Source organism: Ursus arctos, unplaced genomic scaffold, assembly GCF_023065955.2.
Source record: "Ursus arctos isolate Adak ecotype North America unplaced genomic scaffold, UrsArc2.0 scaffold_26, whole genome shotgun sequence".
Classification (NCBI taxonomy): Eukaryota; Metazoa; Chordata; class Mammalia; order Carnivora; family Ursidae; genus Ursus; species Ursus arctos.
In genome coordinates, this window is record NW_026622941.1 from 11,613,065 (window position 1) to 11,625,579 (window position 12,515).

The 12,515-nt window shown below is 47.4% G+C and overlaps 1 protein-coding gene across 2 annotated transcripts in view; it reads left to right on the forward strand.

The window, feature by feature from the left end:
* Positions 1–10,401, forward strand: part of ETV6 (ETS variant transcription factor 6) — a 235,444-nt gene extending 225,043 nt beyond the window's left edge. For both annotated transcript variants that reach the window (XM_026502411.4, XM_026502412.4), the window contains exons 6-8: positions 4–146; positions 2,052–2,152; positions 6,048–10,401. In XM_026502411.4, the coding sequence (XP_026358196.1) occupies positions 4–146; positions 2,052–2,152; positions 6,048–6,153 (350 nt within the window). In that variant the 3' untranslated portion in view covers positions 6,154–10,401. The remainder of the gene's footprint in view (positions 1–3; positions 147–2,051; positions 2,153–6,047) is intronic.
* Positions 10,402–12,515: the final 2,114 nt, after the last annotated feature.

The following is a 12,515-nucleotide window of genomic DNA, read 5'->3' on the forward strand; positions in this document are numbered from 1 at the left end:
TAGACTGTAGACTGCTTTGGGATTACGTCTATCAGTTGCTTTCTGACAGCCGGTACGAAAACTTCATCCGATGGGAGGACAAAGAATCCAAAATATTCCGGATAGTGGATCCCAATGGACTGGCTCGACTGTGGGGAAACCATAAGGTAAAAGGGTACCAGCTATTTACTCTGCTGACTAGTGCCAAAATAAAGCCTTTATCTTCCGGGTGGGAGGATAATTGCCTGGCTTCTGCCTCCTCAGTGTGCCCCTCATTATTTAGTTTATTCCTCACGGGGCGAACAATTAGACAGTTGCAAACGGAAGGAAATAATTAAAGATGCCACTTTCCATTTGTTACTTATGCCAGGGGCCAGTTAACTTCACACCCCCTGCGTCTGTTAGGGCCGCGTTGGGAGCAGCCCTCCATCCCATCCCCTCGAGCCGGCCCTGCTGCCCCTCTGTCACCAGGAACAGGGGAACAGGGAAGCTCCACAGGGCTCTGGGACTCACAAGGCGTGGGGAAGGGTCGCTTCTGTTCTGCTCGGTTAGAAACTCCCATGTCTGCAAAAGCCCCATTCTCCATGGAGGTGCTTACCCTCCAGTCTGCAACATCCCCTTGAAAAGCAGACAGGCCGGAACTGTTTGCCCCACACTTTTCCACGCTGCAAAGAGGGACTGGAATTTAAAAGATGCAATCTTTTATAGTTAGGAAAACTGTCAAAGTGCGTGGATGTAAAAACTGGGTAAAACACCCTAAGTGTCCACTGTAGATGACTGGATGATGCAACAATGATGTATACATACCATGGAATATTACTCAGCCTTAAAAAGGCAAGAAATCCTGTGACAGGCTACAAAATGGAGGAATCTTGAGGTCATTACGTTAAGTGAAATAAGCCAGTCACAGAAAGACAAACATTGCCTGCTTCCATTCATAGGAAGTGTCAAAAATGGACAAATTCATCCAACCAAAGAGTGGAATGGTGTTGCCAGGGGTGGGGGAGAGGGGGGAAGGGGGGAGTACAAATCAATGGCCGTAAAGTTTCCATTAAGCGAGATGGGTAAGTTCTAGAGATCTGCTCTATAACCTTGTACCTAGTTACCACGACTGTAGGACGCACTTAACAGTTTATCAAGAGCTGGATGTCATGTTAAGTGTTCTTACCACAGGAGAGGAAAAGAAAATAGAGACACAGAGCAAAGAGTTGCCCCCCCCTCAAAAAAATATTTAAGTAAATACATCTGTATCCCTACTCGAAATAAAACAAATGAGTCACCAACGTCCAGGCCTGAGCACAGGCCGGTAGATGTGGGACAAAGCAGGCAAGACACCCGGGAGGCACACCACCAGGGGAACCGAGTGAGAGGGGCCAGAGGCTGGTTGGCAGCCTGAGTCCCCGCCGGCCGGCCGGCCCCAGGCCACGTTGAGGAAGACCTGATGTAGGCCATGACCAAATACGGCAAGGCCCTGCTGACAGACTCCTCAGTGTGTGAGTCACCGAGAAAAATCCCGCCGCGGCGTCCGACTGTGCCCTAGCCCCCGGGGCTCAGAACCACTGTATTCTTCCTTCCAGAACAGGAATTTAAACAACAACAAAAAATCTCTTCCTTAAAATGACAAACCAGAAACACAAGTTGGAGAAAGGTCACTGCCACAAAAAAAAAAAGAAAGAAAGAAAGAAAAGAAAAAAAGGAATTCTCTGTGGGTCAGAAGGTGAAGGATGGCCCACAGATATGGGGACCCTGCAGGAAACTGAGCAGAGCAGAGCTTGGTCTTGGGAAAGGAAACAAGGGAGGTTGCCGCGGGATACGCTTTCTTAGCTGCAGCGCCAGGGCTTCTGACAAAAGGTGATTCACCTTCGGACACATCTTGGTGGCGTGTGGGGAAGCAGAGGGGGTGGGCACCCGGGGGGCCGGGGAGGGGCCGGGGAGCGGGGAGCTTTCCCCAACCGGCAGGGCCTGCCAGCAGCTGACGAGCTTTTATTTGAAGAGCTCCCCAGCGTCTTTTCGGAGGTTGATTTCACTGTGTCTTTGTGCTTTTTTTCTCTCTTCCTCCTTTGAACAAACAGAACAGAACAAACATGACCTATGAGAAAATGTCCAGAGCCCTGCGCCATTACTACAAACTAAACATTATCAGGAAGGAGCCAGGACAAAGGCTTTTGTTCAGGTAGCACTTCCTTTTTCTCCTTTCCTTCTTTTGGGAGGATATTGTTTTCTTTAAATAAGAGGGAAGAGGGAGACTGTTAAGATCTCTACCTGCCTGTGTGACACTCAAAGCCATCAGGGCTACAAATTGGATACCGGATGCTGGGTGGTTAGCGTGTTAGAAGGAAAAAAAAAAATTTTTTTTTTTTTTTTTTTTACTTATGTCTGTCCTAGAGGAAAGCCAAAACTAAGTAAACACAATCTGAGTCACCTTCAAAATAATGCAGTGATCAAATAGTATTACCTGGCGTTAACATCCAGTGTAGTAAAGAGGAACAACCGAAGTAACATCGTCGAAGTATTAAATGGAGGCTTCCAGGTTCCCAACTCTGTTAGCCAGGTCCTGAACCAGTGTTTGTCAGACTGCAGGTCATGACCCATTTGTGAATCAAGAAATAGATTTAATGAGTCAGTCACAACTGTTTTTTTTTAATGACATAGAACCGAATTGGATAGAATAGAGATGAAAATACCAGACTGTATCACGTGAAATAAGAGTCCCTAATGATTCATGAAAATTGGGGGGGGTGTATGTGTGTTGTACGTGCTGAGTCATGATATAAAATGTATTTTTCACGATGCATTATAATCAGAAGAGTCTGAAAGCTGCTGCAGTAGACATTCCTCTTTCCAGACTTCCTCACAGCTAATGAGTTCCAACCATTTAACCTACCACATAGATTGTGATTCCAAGTACTATGCAAGAGAGGAGAAAGAATTAGAAGAGGAAGAAGAAGGGATCTAAAGGACCAATCAGGAGAGGTAGAAGTGGTGGTAATTGACACTGGTGGTAATGGCCACGGGGAGACCCAGTAAAGGCTGGGAGAAGGTGGGGTCAACACACATGACGTTAGGTTATGGGTTTGGCAGGTGGGACAGAAATGAGTTTCGGATGGGGCTAGAGAGATGGATTTGGAATTATCTACACACAGGTAGAAAGTGACACTCGGTACGAGTCGATGAGCTTGCTGGGGTAGACTGGAAAAAGCAGAGAACCTGGATGTTAGCAGCAGGAGCTACGATAACTTAGGAAGAGGGGAAACAATGGAGAGCTTCAACAACAACAGAAAAGGCTGTTCAAGAGTTGGAAACAGAATGAATGAAGTAAAAAAAAATAATAATCCTCCTTTCTCTGGCTCTGCTGATGCTTCCCCTTCATCCTTCTCCCTAAACTCGGTCCTCGGCGCCTACCATTCCTGGATGAAATGATCCCATTACATAGCTTCAGTTATCACCTTAATGGTTAGACTCTGTACCCAGCTCTAAAATCCTCCTGAAATTCCACATCTCAGTTTCCAAGAGCTTTTCATAGTACATGTCCACCGAAATACCACCTTGATATCTCAGACATGAAATGTTCAAGACAGACCTTTGCATACTAGAAACCTCCCCTCCCCCCATGCAGAATTCTTGTTACTCATCAGTGGCATCACCGTTGTTCTAAGTGACCAACCTTGACACTGGAGTTATCAGTGACTCTTCCATATCCAGGTTAGTCATTGTGCTGGATCGTCCTTGGCTCTTCTGTACCATTTCCACTGCATTCTATGTTGTTGGGGCTGGAAGCCTGGAAACCACAATTCCCGAGATTTCTTACCAGCAGGTTCCAGGTCGGAGTTTACCAATGACAAGCACTTTCATGAGAATTTGGAAGATGTAAGAAAGGCAAAAGCATTATTATTGCTTCCCTGTCTAGACGTTATGATTTACCCCTAGATTAATTCATAATCCTTTCTACCTCTGGTCCACTCTCCTGCCTTCCAAATTCATCACGCACCCTGCCAGCTGCCCTACAACACTAATAGGAGTCCCTGTGCCAGAAACGTATATCCCTTTCACTTTTGCTTTTCTTAATATATATGCCCTTGTGACACCTGGGTGGCTCAGTCGGTTACGCGTCTGCCTTCGGCTCAAGTCATGAACCCAGGATCCGGGGATCAAGTCTCACACCAGGCTCCTTGCTCAGCAGGGAGCCTGCTTCTCCCTCTGCCTGCCACTGCCCCTGTTTATGTGCTCTCTCTCTCTCTTTCTCTCTGACAAATAAATAAAATCTTTAAAAAAAAAAAAATCTACCTACCTATCTATCTATCTGCATGCCCTCTAGGTCCATCTCAGGTGTCCTGCCCTTCATGAGGCCTTCTTCAACTGCTCAAACACACACAGATATCTTCCTCCATCATCTCTTGGATTCCCTTGGCCCTAAACCGCCTCATGATTTGCATTTACGATAGTTGTATATGTGAAGTCCTTCTCCCCACAACTAGGTCATAAGATTCTAGAAGGGAGAGGATTATATTTTCTATAATTCTGTTCTATACCTTATGGAGGCTTTCAGTAAATTTATTTTGACATACCGATATGGACTATCAGAAGCTTATTATGGAAAAGTAGTCAAGAGAAGAAAGGGGTAGTTTGCAGTACCAAATATAGCATATGTGTGGATTTGGCCTCCGGAGGTTGTTAGTGACTTTAGATGGTGGGGAGAAGTTTTAGTTAGGGGATGAAAGGAGAAGATTGACTGCAGCCTTGACAAATCATACTGCTTGACAAGTTCAGCAATAAAGGGCAAAATAGAGAAGCAGAAGTAGTTGGAAAGTTCGTAGGCTTCCAAGAGTGATTTTCGACAATATAAAAAGACAGAATAGCACTATTAGTGAGGAGAGTTGGTCATTTTTGAGGAAATGAGTGTTGGAAGCCTGACTTGCCACAAAATGAAGACTTCTTGGTATAAAACCCAGCGTGTAATCAAGCAAAGTGTTAAATTGTGGGTACTCTTTACAGGACTTGTAGGTATTGAGAGAAGGGAGATTTCAGTAGGGACCGGCGCTATTACATGGCTCTTTGATGAGGCAGAGCTCAGAGAAAGGAGTAGAGAGAGAAGGCCAGATAAGGTTTGGAGGAAGGCTTGAGCCGTGATTGGTATTAAAAAAAAGGCTGGCCGGGCTAGAGTAAAGGGTTCATGCTTATAAACAGTGGGGGCCCAGAGTTTCCTGGGTGGAAATGACCAAGAGGCCAGGTGGGCCAGCTGAAGAGTGTATCCTTGGCGTTATCTGATAAGTGCTCATCACAGGCTTTTGAACATGGAGTGGCAGGAGAAAGAGCCTGCTTGCAGACAGTTCATGTGGTGCAGGGCAGAGGGCCTGGGAAGGGAAAGGTGTGCAGGCCCGAGTGGTGCTGTCGGGGGGCGCTCCCACGGTGAGGCGGCAGTGTCTGCACCCAGCCCACCTTCCTGAACCAGGGAGGTCATGGTCGCAACGAGTCACTGATGTTACTTCCACCGAGAAGATAAGGCTTGCCGTTTGCGCCCAGCTGCAGGAAGCTAGACAAATGGGGGTTCATTTCTAACATGTAGCGTGGATCAGTGATAACACTGAAAAGGATTTTCTTTTTGCCTTTCTGATTTCCAACAGCACCACTAACTTGCCCTGTTAGGAAAATTTTCCATTTGACGTTTAATTGTATCCTTTGAGTTAAATTCAAGTTTTGCATACCATTCCCTGGGCTCACGGTCTGGGATGGAAACGGATCTACAACTCTCAGAGGTCACTGGAAAATCTCTCTAAAAATAAGAAACACGGATCAGTGAGCTGTACCAGGGTTCCCTCGTATGGCCGTGCACGAGGCACTGCACAGCTCCAAGGGGGGCTGTCTTCTAGACTCTCTTTATAGTTCTTTTGCCATTTTTCAGGCTGTCAGAGAAAGGGCACCTCTTTCCAGTAAGTTAGCATTAGTGGCCGGGTTCAGTAGCTCTCCAGCTATTTGAGGTGATGGGGCCTCTGCTTTGAGTTGAGAGTTCAGGGTGGGGACAAACTTGAGGAAAATGTAATCTCTGGACTCCCCCATCTCCTCTTCCAAAGGTTTATGAAAACCCCAGATGAAATCATGAGTGGCCGAACGGACCGTCTGGAGCACCTTGAGTCCCAGGAGCTGGATGAACAAATGTACCAAGAAGACGAGTGCTGAGGGAACCAAGCCCCGGCCTCAGCGGGGGGCCGGCAGCGGGGGGGCTCCCCTGCCCAGCAGGGCCCTGGAGGCGTGGCCAGCAGGCCGGCTGAGAGCTGAACCGGAAGAGACCGGGAAGTGGGAGTGACACTTGTCTCGCGTAGCAGGAGGGCCCCCAGAGCACCTTAGACAAACCACCCAGCGAAGGCGGGGCTGGAATTCTGGCCGAGGGCACGAGCCTGGGACTCCTGGTTCCGTTTCCTCCTTACGTGGAACCTCTCCATCTGTAATTCCTCACCCTCACCCGTCCACCTATTGTTAGTTTCATGGTGTTTTCGGTTTTTTGTTTGTTTGTTTTTTAAAGACCATGCGGTTTGACTTTTCATCATTCATACAGGGGAAGACATCTGAGGTTGTTTTCCTATGGAAATATATATCTATTATATATATCTATTTTTTGCAAATCTCACAAAGTGCGGCAAGCCCAGCTGGTCAGGAAAGAGAACACTTGCAAAGGGTTTCAGGTTCCTCTTTATCCTGCCACGTGGATCAGGTTTGTGCCTGTTGCTGTTGGGTCTTGGCTGGAAAAAAAAAAAAAAGAAAAAAAAAAAGATGCTTTTAAAAAAGATAAAATGAAAAGGAGAGCTCTTTTTCTCCCTCTCGCTCTTTCCTTCCCTGCCTCCTGTCTGTCCTCCCTCCCCGCCCGCTGTCGAGCTTCACATGCCTTTTAGCAGAGTTGAGCCTCCTGGAGAGTGTTGAGCGTTGGTGACGCCGGGTAGGCTTCAGTGGTCTGGGTGCCTTGCAGACGGCACCGCGAGATCAGACCCACATCCCGGCATCTGGCTACCCATGGGAGGGAGGCCCCAAACCTCACAGGTGCTGCAGTCCTCCAGAAAGAGAAATGCCAGTCCAGCGGGCTGCCGCCCCCCCACCCCGCCCCAGGGGTGGCTGTGAGAACCCCAGGACATGGTGGTTCCACGGACGGAGGATTAAGGACAGAAGGCGATCTGCGTCATTCAGAAGGCCCCAGCATCATGGGAGTAGCGTGCAAGTTCCGCAAGGTGAAAAATACAAGAAGACCCCCAGGGCCTGATGGTCAGAAACTTGGTGGAAAATGTGCTGCAGGGGGGAGATGTGCTTCCGGCGCAGGGGATTGAGGCTAGTGAGGGGGAAGGTCTTCTTCGCTCCATCCCGAGGCCATCTTGTGGTCAGTTTCACGCCCTCGCCTGGTTGTTGTTGTTGGTTTTGTTGTTTTTTTCCATTCCTAGCCTTTTTTTTTTTTTTTTTTTTTTTTTTTTTTTTAAGTTTCCTGGTCCCCACAGGACACAGGGCATTTGAGAGGGGAGGACCCTGGAGTACACAGTCACTTGCTCCTGGTGTTTGCCAAGCCAGGGCAGACAAGAAACTCCTCAGATTCATTACCTTTTTCTTCTCTTCTTCTTTCATAGCTATGTGTCAGAACAGACCTGTTTGGGGCTCTTTTTCACCTCAACATAAGATCCATAGTATCTTGTAAAACGAGGGAAGTGCCACCTCTTAGTACTTTTGACGATAACAGATATTTTTAGAAAGCTGTTTTAGGGTTTGTTTGTTTTTTTCGTCTTCTAGCCACCGGAATTGACTCTCCCAGTACAGGTTCAGAATCCAATATTAGGAGGACAGTCTTTTTTAATCCAAAAGATTAGACCTGCCTTACAAAGTACCCCGTCCTCGTTCCTCTGTTTCCTCTACTCACTCGGGTGAGCACCTCACAGCTGCCAGGTCTGTGTATATGCTGTCAGCGGACTTCACGGGGAAGCTGCCAGAGCCCCGGGTATCTCTTCAAGCCACTTCCAACTGCATCAGGCAGGTGGGGGTTGGAGGAACCCAGACAGGAGGAATTCTCCCCCAGCCTTACTGACAAGGACACCAGCCGGGGGGGGGAAGGGAAGGACAGATTGACTGTGGGTCAAGGACACTGGAATCGGGGAGCCCTTCAAAGCTCTTAAGTTGGGTTCTGTTCCTGCCTCTTAGCAGACTGCAGAGAGACACATGGATTTGGCCAGCCTTCTGTGCTGTCACAGGCTCCCCCAACTCTACCTTCCAGAAGGTGGGGCTTGTGATCAGGTCAGGGAGCTGCCGTGTGAGGCTGAAGGGTCCATTGATGAAGGAAGGGTTTGGTCTCAGTCTGCTTGAGTGGTGGTGAAATTCAGCTGGAGCCCAGCATGCTACAGGTACCTTGTAAGAGCGGTCAACAGCACTCAGTGATCCATTCTCCAGCCTCTAAGATGACTGATGTTGGATCACTACTGGAGATCTTAAGCCAAGTACCTGGTGTGTTGTGAAAGCTGTTGAGTTTTAGGGCTGGAGAGAACGGGTGGATTTTTACTGAAGCCCTTTGTGTGACTATGAAATCAGAGACAAGGCATGATGTGACTCTTCCCTAAGATTAGAACATCTCATTCTGTTCACTGTACCCAGATAGAAGGGCTCAGGCTCTTAGTGTTCAAAGAATATTACAGTTGAATTAGGGAGGGAAATTCCCTTCGGCCCCAAGGATTTCTGTATTTAAAGCAATACCCTATAAGAATAAGTAAGACAGGATGACACCTTCAGCCACTTGAAGAATAGAAGTGCTAATTCCAATGTGATCTTTATTTCCCACCCAGATATTACCAATAAGAATTTTCTGTTGATTCCCTTAAAGGCAAAAGTCCTTCTCATTTATTCTTTGAGCTAACACCTGGGCAGTGCTGACACCAGGGATACAGTGTTTACACACTGCAGACCCCAAAGATCCTAGCTTCAGTTCAGCAAACTTGGCTGAAGCACCTGCTGGACACTGAGAGGGATTCAGAGAGGAATCGGGCACAGTCCCTGCCCTCTGAGAGCGTCTGCTAAACCTGTCGACTCTATCCAGGATGAAATTCCTTACTTCAACACTAAGTCCTGGGGAGGGAGGGCACGTTCACCTGGGACCACATTAAAAGCATGTCTGTGATCTGAATAGTTGACCTTTCCCCGCTGATGTCACAGGATGCCTTGGTGTAGATCAGAAATCGGGAAAGGAGAATGCAGAAGAGCCCTTCGGAGTGGGGAGAGCTTCCTTCAGCTGTGTCTGGGGGTGTTGCTCTCGCTAGTATCTCCAGCTAGAAATCCTCTAGCACCTTCTCTTGCCTGCATCTTGGGTTCACCACGTTGCCTCCTCTCCATCAGAGGAAAGCAGTGGCAATTGGCTGGAGTGGCCATGTGGCAGGAACATTCTCTCTTTTTTGTCCCAAGGCAACTTGGTCTCTTGCCTAAGGCAGCGTCACCAATGTCCTGATTCCTTTCTTTCTTTCTTCCCTTTTTTTTTTTTTTTTTTTGAGGGGGACATCCCCACAGAAAAAGAGGAATAACAGACTGATGGATTTCCTCCTCTCAACAGTGTGTTTGGAACCCTCTGAGCCAGGGTCTTTGTACGCTGATATCTTGCCCAAATAAGAATGTAGCTTTAGCTAAAACTTCGATGGCTATGACAGGATTCACCTAAATGACTAAGTAACCACTGTTTCCACCTTTCACTGTCTAAGCTCCAACTCTGAATACATTTTTGAAGCGTTCACTCCCTTCTGCAGAGGGGAGACCTGAGTATGCAGGAGGTAGGATGATGCCCTGGGAGCAGACAGCATGCCAGGGACAGAACGAGGAGTGGAATCCAGCCAAGCCATACCCCCATTTGACCCATTCCCACCCAGCAAGCTGAAGATAAAAGATTTGGGGAAATACCCAAAGAACAAAGGGCAGGTTTTTTGCCCTAGCATTCGGTGCTAGTTTTCATCCCTCAGCCTACTCCTCTTCTGAGCAGAGAATTCTGGAAGGAAGGCAGTGATCTAAGGAAGCCACGGGGGGAGGGAGGTGACAATAATCCCTGCCTGTCTAAAAACCACAGAAGACTAACCTGATACTCTTTTGGCCCCATCTGCATCAACACTAAACAACTACAAACTCCCCGAATCTTTCACACACGCCAAGTGAACATTCTCGAAGATTTCTCTTTGTGACTGCAACCACCTGCAAACCAGAACGAATCTAGAATTTCTTTTTCTTTTTTTCTTTTTGTTTAATTTCTTATCTCTTGTTGTTTATGAGGTGTGGGGTTTATAAGGGACTGAATCAAATGAATGTAACAAAAAAGAAAAAAAAACAAAAAACAAATGCCTTTTCTCAGGGCCAGTGAGTTGCAAATAATTTTTAAAGAAAAGCCTATAATTGCATCATCTCAATAAATTTTTTATAAAAAAAAAAAAAGGACCAAGTCTCTGTTTTTAATAGTATGAAATGGAGTCATACAGGCAAGGTACACCAGTGAGGCAAATCCTGTCTCCACTCAATTACAGTACAAAGCGTGGTCCTGGTTTTTCACTGGCAGGCAGCCTCTGCCACACAGCCGTCTGTAGGGAGTCTTGAGACAAGTGGCACCAGAAGGGTCCGAGAGTTCAAAGCTGAGCATCTGCCACAGGTGGAGAAATTGGCCGGAAGGAACCCCGACCAGAGATGCTTGGGTCCCGTGCTGTGCCAAAGATTGATCAGCTCCCTGAGGATGGAGGTGATTCCAACGTCCTCCCACAACAGAACTGCTCCTTAATTCTGCCAAAGTCATGGATGTGAGCCTGTAGGTGAGGCCGGGCCCAGGGCTACACAAGGGACCGTAATGACCTGGAAGGTCATCACCCAGCTCAGAGCCCACCCCCATGCTCAGAATGTCTCAGCGACACTGGCCAGCCCCCTGCCAACCGGTAGGCACTTCTGATTTCCATATCAAATCTCTGTCTGCCATCAGAGGTGGGTAGAGCTAAAAGAATGGAAAATGAAGTAAATGAGATTGCTTGTTAGCAACTCAGATGTAGGTTTGGGAAGCAGACATTGGACAGCCATCAGACTCTTTCTGTATCTAAGTTGTCCTGCGTACCCTGTCTTCCGAGACTACAGATTGCTGGTATGTGGCCCTATATTCCGTATCATCGGAGCGCAGTATCAATGAGTAGGGGTCTATATCTTTCCTGAGGTGCTAATAATGCATCTGAAGCTACTATTTTTATAACAGCATTAGCATCCCCTGGGAATTGCTAGAAATGCAGATTATCAGTTCCTATCTCAAAAACCGAATCAAAAACTTTGGTCAGGGAGGGGAGGGCTTAGCAATTTTCTAACAAGCGCTCCAGGTGATTCTGTTGCATGCTAAAGTTTGGGAACCACTGCTAGCATCCCTTTGTTCATCTTGGTAGAAAGAAGACTGTGGCCTTCTAAACCGTAAGTGCACAGAGTAATTGATGACAACCAGTCTGCACTACCAGTACTTACACACGGCAATGCTGTATTTTTCCTAAGACTAAATATGCTATGGAATGATGCTAAGTGGACAAAGAACCACACGTCAAAGTCGTCTTCTTGCTTCCTCCAAATCTGTCTGCTGCAAAGATGAGCTGTTTTAAAGGGTAGCTCTAGCAGCTGACCTGCCCTTTGCAAATTAGAGCACAACTCCTTATTCACTTATGTCCCCTTCTCTGCCTAATCAACTTAACCCATAAGGAAAAATAAAACGATCATTCCCATCTACTCACTGACTATGTGTGTCTGGAGTTAGTAAGCAGAGCCCAGATAACCACTTAGCCAGGGTACCGGCAGGGGAGCCACTGGACTTGACCTTCTCCAACCTGAGAAGTGCTCGTGGGTCACTGGGATCTTGGTAAAGAGCAGATTCTGCCAGTAATATCTACATCTTGGGAATTATGAGCACATCTGCTCCTCTACCCTACTCTCGGAGTGAGGCTTGAAATTTGGCATTTCTATCAAGCCCCACCCAATCCCACCAGTGACCCTGATACCTGCTTGTGCTCAGACCACACTTTGAGTAGCAAGACACCGATTCTCACCCATCGAGCCTTGAAATTCTGTCCCTGAAGCAAAATCGGACTAGCCTCTCTCTTTGGTGTGTATTCCTTTGCCAAGTCCTCCCTAGAAAAGCCCCTGGGGCCAATCTGCTCTGCAAGAAGTTTGCTTGTTCTCTGGGACAGCAACGAGACTGAACACCATGATTAAAAGCCTCTTCACCAAGTGAAGGGGCAGCTATTCGTGTACCAGACCTTAACACGGGCGCTCCTAACCCAACACCTCACGGCCACCGTGCTCGTGGCGAGGAATGGGAATTCCTGGCCTCACTGCCTCTCTTCGAGCCTCTAGAAAGACCAGTCATGCTCATTGTAAGCAGACAGAAAGCTGATGATGACATTCTCGTCATTCCAAAAGACAGTGGGCTATACGGGCAGACGTTCCAGCCAAACTGCCCAAGATGTTGACCTTAAAAGCCGACAGTCTTGGGGCATCATCCTCACTGTCGGGATTTACAGGTTCATTCTTTTTTA